The following is an 8,609-nucleotide window of genomic DNA, read 5'->3' on the forward strand; positions in this document are numbered from 1 at the left end:
GCCTGAATACTGAAATTTTTACTAAAACTTTTCCCTCATTAATCTGTTTTCCTCTTCACCTCTTTTTACATTAACTTTTTGTGTTTACGACTAAACGTTTTAAAGATACACTATCCTAATTTGTATGTTGGGGCTAGTATTCTGGAATCACAAATGACTCTAAGAAAAAAATTACCATTTCGCTTTCACAATAAACCATGACGTATTTTTAACGCAATAAACAGACGTTTGTAATGCAATAATTATTATTAGCGCCAGATCAATAGGTTGACTTACCCTCAGTTGTCACTATGGGCCTCGGACATGATTAAATAGCTTATTTGAAAGGGAAAGTCATGACAGTTTATCTTTATATATTACTGTTACGCATTAGAACTTATTCAACATAGAAATATACGACCTTCAAGTAACGACTTATGTACGTGGCGCTACTAGTCAAGGCCATGTATTACATCTACTGTTTCCAATACTCGATATATCTTATTCACAAGTTATTATGAATCAACTACAGCTTCATATTGAAATCCTAGTGCTAGTTAACAGCTATGATTTCACATCAGTTTCCATTAGGGTTGGCTTAGCCACTTGAATACAGCGGTTCATTTCCTGAGTATTTTCTTATAAGATAACCACTTCCTAACATCATAATGTAATATATGTATATGTATATATACATAACTCCGTAGTTGTTACGAATTCCTAATACAATAGGTTCAGTAGTATTTATAATGCTCCATCTGACTTAAATTGGACTATTCTAAGAATTCTTAGTTCACACAACAATTTGATTACTTCCAACTATCATACTTGGGCAAAACATTTTTCTGAGATGCATGTTTAGACCTAATATCGTTTCCCACGCCTAACTTTGGTCATAATGAAACCCTTAAAGTTCTGACATGTGAGATTTTCGAAGAGGAGTGTGTTACTTTTTCATTCTGTTGGTCATTCTGCTTTGTTGCACTCTGAGAATCAGAAGTTGTCTTGAGTACTCTTCCTAAAGGCCTTCTCAGTTATTGAAGCATGTAGTTTGATGACTATAACAGAAAGTACAGCAAAATATGAACCAACTTGACCCTTTTGCCTAAAATGAGTAAAACAGTTCCACGTCACTATGGATGTGTAAACTATGTTGCCCAAAAAGTTGCTTTATTTACAAATTGAGCTGATGATGTCTTAACCCATAACAAAACTCTCTGATGACAAGTTAAAGTTTTCAGAAGTAATGGACTTGTCGGATACTGATGATATAGCTTGTGCAATTCTCAAACTAGCTTAAAAATATAACGATATCCTAGTTGCAAAGCCATCTCTTGCAAACAGTGAGGTGCCTGCTGATACAGAAGTCAGGGCTACGACTAAACCAAAATGAACAAAGAGAATTAGTCACTATTCGAGAGGAAATAATGAAAAAGGTCACAAGTGCCCCAATGATATCTGATTATAACTTGAATAAACTTCCACGGTGACTCAGCTTTCTGAGATACGTAGATGCCTTGTTGAGACATGTTACACCCACTAAGTGCTCCAAAGGTTTTAGCTGAAAAGGTCGATAAGACAAGAAATCAATGCCAACTAATTGCAGACGCAACTTTGGCAAATAACAAAGGCAAAAACTCAGACGTACGAAGCAAAGGCCCCACAAAATCAACATCTCGGATGGACCTATCAATCTGAATAGGTCGACAGATTGGATTTGAGAAAATAAAGTCTCCGGATTGACGAAAGTCTCTGGTCAATAAATTGCTACTAGAAATAAGGAATTGTGTCAGTATCAATAAGCAGCCTAAAGTTGATAGTACACATGGTAAACGTTTTCTGGAAGACATAAACGCCCTCAAGAAGGAATGACTTATATTTAGGAAAGCCCGACAAGCTCCAGTGAACTAGGATATATATCATCTTGTTCGTGAGTGAATGTCCATGGTCACAATACATATAGTTGAGTTCGTAATGAAAATTGTTTACAACCACACGATCACTGAAGCTGAACATATAATAACTGTGATGGCATTCATCGGCCGTTGAAAGGAAAGGTTCACCATGCTGAAAGAGGGAACATACATCATTGGTAAAAAGGAGAAAGAGTAACAAACCACTCACATTTCCTCGTATAACCCCACTGGTTACATTCACAGGTTCAGAGTAGCAAGACCCAAAGCGGACAATTTGGCTACGTTCTTCGAAAAAGATTTGAGCCAAGATAAAAGGGGATTCTGTATTCCGAATGAAGAGAGTTTTAAAAGAAGTCTGTTCGAGACGCTGTCTAAAGCCTTACTAAAGTCGAAGTACAGAATTATCACTGACTGACCAACACCTCTTCTCCGGGTAATTTGATCAAACAATTCCAGGTGTGATGTGAAGCATGAGCGTTTAGTCATAAACCCGTGTTGGAATGGGCTAATCAGACGATCCGAAAGTAAAAATGATAACAGCTGTTTGTGGATGACTTTTTCCACGGTTCTTGACAGCAAGGATGTCAAATTAATTGGCCTTTCGTTAACAATATCATTACGTGATCCCGTTTTGAATCTAGGGGTGATTAGAGATGTTTTCCATACAGATAGATAGGTCTCATATTCCATAGATACGTTGAAATGTTTTAAACAAAATAATGGGATATCTCTACTACCACATTTCACAAATGATGAAAGAATCCCGTCAGGTCCACCGTCATAAGACTTTTTCGGGGCAGCTATGGCCTGCTTGACGTTGGAGGGTATTGAAGATGCCACCAGTATTGTAGTTTGACAACTATTAACCAGTAACACCTATAATCGAATCGTGCCCCACTCAGTTAAAATCAGAAGTCAGAAGCGAAGAGGTTGGAAAGATATATTTGATGCGTTATCAATATACCGAGAAGTGATTGATCTAATCTGGCTAGTGATCGTAGGAGATGTTTCCCACTCTGTGCTGCAACGTGATCTGGTGCGGATACATGACCGAACGCCTTCAGCTAAACAAGTCCACTTAAACTAATGTGGTCAGCATCGAATGTCGAACACTTAAAAAGCTATTGATTTAGGGGAATTATTAACACCTACAGATCACTCCCCTCCCCCGCTAGTGAGGTAGCGATGACGACGTGGCCAGCCAGACGTTTAAACCCAAAGTTTTTGTCGTTGGTAAACACTCTTCTGATAGCTTGCTATGTTCAGCAGCATCTGGTCGTCTTTCCTTAATATACGAACCATTAAATACAGAATAGTAATCATAAAACAAAATGCAATCGAAAATCACGGTTCTTTATAGACTTCATCGTTCAGCCGTCCTGCAGAAGAAAAAAATAGAACGTGTGAGTGCATGTCGAAATACACTCGTACTTGCGTAAGCACAAGGTGAGCGAGAAAAAAGTAAATAAACTAGTACGCTTGCGGCAGCGTAAAAGCCATTGAGAAAATTTTTTTATTTTTTTGTATAAAAAAATGATACGCTTACTAGTAAAAAAATTGTTATCTTTTTGGATTAAAAATTTATAAATGAGCATGTTAAATTTTTTTATAGCAAATAATGCAAAGGAAATTCGAGATAAAGTTTGTGTCCCACGTACAATAGTCGTTTAAATGTTCTGGAAATCCTACTTTTCTTCAAGAACGCGTTGTCATGATTTTATTTTCCGACATTGGTGAAGTATCAACGTGTGTTTCGGCTGTCGTGTGGGGTACTACGAGTGCGGGAGCCGTGTCGTTCGACTGTACCGAAGGGAAATCGACGTAGATAGGGTTTCCTTCTAAGTACGTTGCTTTGAGGCGATCGATACTGATGCTATCGTTCGTTCCGTTCTTATCGACTACATAGTGCTCAGGTTCACGTTGAAGAAGCAAAACCGTTCGGCTATAAGCTTGATTGTTGCACGGACACCTGGATGAGAAAGATTGTGGAACGTATTGAAGACGTTGCGTCGATAATGTTTTGGTACTATTGGACGATCCCTACCTGTAGATGTGTCACAAAGTAAGGTTTCCCTACCTGTTCTTATCTGCTTAATACATAATTTAAGAGTTGTCGAGGATAGCTCATGACGAAGATCAATGTCTTCTTTTTGAAGCTGAAAGAGTTTAAGAAGGTCGATTCCTTGGAAACTGTTCAAGGAACTTATTCGGGACAAGGTGTCTGCGACTACATTGTTTGCTCCAGAAATGTGTCGTATGTCTGAAGTAGACTGCGAAATGTAGTCCAGTTGTCGAGACTCTCGTGGTGAGTACTTGTCTGAAGATGAACTTAAAGAGAAGGTAAGAGGTTTGTGATCGGTAAAAAGTGTGAATTCTCTTCCCTCGATAGAATGTTGGAAATGCCGTACACCACAATACATAGCTAGGAGTTCCCTACCGAAAGTGCTGTACCTAGATCCAGTGTCTAACAACCATCTCGAGAAAAATCCCAAAGGTTGCCAAGAGTAGTTAACCCGTTGCTGTAAGACTCCTCCGATTGCTGAGTCGGATGCGTCTACGGCGATACTAATGGGCGCTTGAGTGTCTTGGTGCGCAAGCAGGGTTGCCATAGCGATATGTTCCTTAACTGTGGAGAATGTTTTTCGAGCGGTGTCGTCTAGAGTAATTGATTTCGCATTTCCACGAAGTTGGTCGGTTAACGGTTTCATAAGTGATGCGCAATTCGGTATGAACCGTCTGTAGAAACTTACAAGGCCGTTAAAAGTGTGCAACTGCTTAATCATGGTCGGTTCTGGGTAATCCAGAATAGCCGCCACTTTGCTTCTAAAGGGTCGGATGCCTTGAGCATCAATAGTGTGTCCTCGGAAGTCTAAGGAGTTGGTTCTGATTTGGCATTTCTGAATATTGACAGTAATGCCATGCCTTTGGAGTCGTTCGAAAACAATGTCCAGATGCTGGAGATGTGATTCTCTGTCCGAACTTGCTATGAGACAGTCATCAACATAAGCATGAACGAAGTTGAGACCTCGGAAAACGTTGTCTATGAACCTTTGGAAGGTTTGAGCGGCATTTCTTAAACCGAAAGGCATTCGTAAAAATTCATAAAGGCCGAAAGGAATTATAATGGCGGTTTTCGGAATGTCGTCATAAGCCATAGGTATTTGGTTATAAGCTTTAACCAAGCCGATTTTCGAAAAGACAGTTGTACCTTTCAAGGTAGCTGTCAAATCGTGAATGTGAGGTAACGGATAACGATCAGGAATGGTTTTAGCATTCAGACGTCAATAATGACCAATTGGACGCCAATCATTGCTGTGCTTTTTAGAGACCATGTGCAAGGGGGATGACCATGGGCTACTTGACGGTCGAACGATTCCTAAGTCTATCATGTGGTCGAATTCGTTTTTAACCAACCTAAGCTTTTCTAGAGCCGGTCGGCGTGCTTTTGAGAATACGGGTGGTCCTGTAGTCAAGATGTGATTGCTGGTTACACACTGCAATTTCGGTTGCGGTTGATATATTCCGGAGTATTTATCAGTAATGGTTGATATAAGGGGTCTATGGTGTGCCTAATTGTGACTGGAGATAATCTGCAAATAGATTCATCATTTGAAATAAGTTTACTTTTGCGGGCAGAAAAGCCGCTGGAAGTACAAAAAAATTTTCTCATTGCTAGTGGATATAACATCTGATAACGGCATGGTGTAAATATTGAGAGCCGGACCAAGAAGACTATCAGGTCTATGTGTGCGACCAAGTGGCTATTTACAATTCAGATTACTATTTATACCTGACGTATGGGTAATATGTTCTAGATGCTTATTTACAAGGTTTGTGGTTGATTTCGGCTCCTTCGTAATTTGAGGAGAACCGTGTATTATTAAACATACTTGCGATGGTTTTCAAGGTTCGGAAGCTGTCAGTTGGTGCTTCACCATAAAAAGAGAGTGAATGGTGTGGTGGCGGGTTGGCGCTTTTAGATAGTAGTCTGTCAAGAAATGGTTGTTTGGATAACACTGGGGAAGACGAAATGTGTTGGTCGATGCCACAAAATATTTTTATTACGCACGTCAATCTCTGTGCTATTTAAGCGATAACAACAGTTGTCTAAAAAACCATAAACCAGGCGAACGTCAACTTTTATGGAATTCGCAATCTACTGAACAAGAGACTACTTGTGTAGCACAGTATATTCAAGTAACAAACATGGAATCGAGCATCATCGGTAATGTGTACTCCACCTGCATGCTTTTTAAACAGTTTCCACATATTTAAAGAGTATTTATGAGAAAGTTGCCAAGTAAACATGGGAGTCAGACGGTTAATTTTTTGGTTCATTAGGCAATTCAGCTTTCGAAATTGGGTAACATTTTTCTCTTAGTACATTCCTCCATTTTGTTTTCGCAATCGCTTGAGTTGTTTGGATAAAAGTTGACCAAAACGTACAAAAGTAATTTTAATGGTCAATAAACATAAAAGCAGAATTTAAGATAACAACAACATCAACGATGACTCCTAATGGGGCATTTGTATGGAAATCAAATTTTGTTGGACAAAACATGGTTTTTAGACTTTGAATGTTATTTTCCGAGTAATTTCTGTAGATAGCTTTCTTCGTTTGGTTTAAGGATGTACATCTCCCAAGTTCCGCATATACTTTGGGTAGAACATAAATTATATAACTATCAGAATTAAACAATGGTTCACGTTTACGGGTCACATCATTGATGAAAACTGAGTCTACATGCACACCTTAGCAACTGGTAAGATTGACTATACTTTTGTGAGCTATTTATGAAAGAAAAATACAATGTCATGAATAATATCTCGTGACAAACTCATTGTCGGAGATTTAATGCTTCATATTGTCTACCTTATTAAAGGTGGTTTCTTCGTGAACATATTCAACCATATTATTTGACGGTGGCTTCTGCTATTGTATGGGTGACAAGTCTTCCTTCTTTCCATCATATAATCAACTCTTTAATGGATTATATACTGTAAACGCTGAAGAACACGAATGGTTGTGGACTATTTTGAAAGAACTGATAGTGAACGATTTGAGGTTTCTGTTTAACTCCATGTACATGCACTCGTCTATGCTACCAGAGTAACAGACCTAATCCAATTTTATGGACTTGTTATGATGTGACTATCTAATATGATGGATCTTACGTCCAAGTCACATAATCGTTTATACTGACTTCGCCCATCATGGCGGACAGTAGTGTGTTCATTAATCTATGGGGGGAAACATTTGTACCGGGGATATAGTGATATATTTTACACAAAAAGCATGGAGTTATACAAAATGATCACGCCTGCATGGTTGAGCAACTCCGTCCCAGTTCAGTGTCCTGCGTTAACCCTTACTATTCTCACACAAGAGTTCAACGGCCGATGAATGCCATCGCAGTTATTATATGTTTAGCTTCAATGATCGTGTGGTTGTAAACAAGTGTAACTACAAACCGATCATTGAATATATTACTAACCCTGCATAAAGAATGAATCAACTGATGCCTAAAAATCGAGCGAGAGGTTCATACAAGGTGGAAGACTTTAGTCGAATCACTCGTAAACTGAAACAAAGAATATTGGTTACTAGCGGATTCGTAGGATGAATTAATGCTAGAAAATAACAAGTAATATGTATCTTTCCTATTATGGTTCTCCATGCTTTTATGAACAATAATGACAACTTTTCACTCGTTAGTTTGATGCACACAAAAGTTTAGTGAAAACGTCAACAATACAAGCTTGTAAACATTGGGAAAACTCGACTAACTTTTCGAAGTCTCAATTAAAATTTTACCAGACAAAATGAGAAAATTTCGGCTGTCTCTGGAATTTCGTTATAAATTTTAAAGGCATGTCCGACGGATTAGTCCACAAAACTTAGGCTTGGTAGGAACGAAAGTTCCATTTTCTAACATCTTATAATTGTAAACATTCATTTGTTAGTTAGTAACTGCTGGCGAAAGCCAAATTTTGGATGCTACTAGTTTTTAGATATTACCTATGAAGATTTGCTTCGGTAAACAAACCAAAATCGATAAGATGATAGACGTGACGCAATGATACTCTTGTCTAAACACTTCCCATATCTTACATCTACTCTCTATACGACCACAATCAGAAGGATGGGTATTGTAAATTAGAATATTTTTAGGAAGAATCAGAATAATAATGAATTAGTTCTGCATACTTATAGGTATCATTCCGGAAAGGAGGGCCAGTGTGCTTTTAAAATCAGGATACAAACCAAACACTAATCATTAGCGATGTAAAAGTCTTGCATCAATCTGGAAAGCCACTTGTGATAAAGATGTAAATCTTGGTCTTTACTTTTGGGAACTAACCATAACATCGAGGTCATGGAACAAATAGCCCCACTGTTAACAATCATATACTAACACTACATGTTTAACACAACTAGTAAAATACCTGGACACTGGAATATCAAAAGCACAAACAAAACCATAAGATGGCAGAAACATAACCACATCCATCACAACCTATGGAGATACCGGAAATGATGCATATACCCCAACTATGCTTGTAAAAATACGTACTCCGTGGGTGTGATATCACTCCAACAGACGAACCTGGCTTGACTGAAAGCCAGAAGACAATCCCGGTTTGTCTCTACCATTATTTGAAGGTGATGAAGAACTGTTGTCATACAAATACAATGTTTCAAATACAAAACAA

The 8,609-nt window shown here is 38.3% G+C and overlaps 1 protein-coding gene across 1 annotated transcript in view; it reads right to left on the reverse strand.

Moving 5' to 3' along the window:
- The window catches only part of Smp_124250 (putative high-affinity cgmp-specific 3,5-cyclic phosphodiesterase), a gene marked incomplete at both ends in the record, with an annotated part of 44,405 nt that extends 44,227 nt beyond the window's left edge, over positions 1–178 (reverse strand). Inside the window, one exon of the mRNA XM_018793088.1 lies at positions 176–178. Within this exon, the coding sequence (XP_018647635.1) occupies positions 176–178 (3 nt within the window). The remainder of the gene's footprint in view (positions 1–175) is intronic.
- Positions 179–8,609: the final 8,431 nt, after the last annotated feature.

The sequence above is a fragment of the Schistosoma mansoni genome, chromosome 1 (genome assembly GCF_000237925.1).
Source record: "Schistosoma mansoni strain Puerto Rico chromosome 1, complete genome".
Taxonomy (NCBI): domain Eukaryota; kingdom Metazoa; phylum Platyhelminthes; class Trematoda; order Strigeidida; family Schistosomatidae; genus Schistosoma; species Schistosoma mansoni.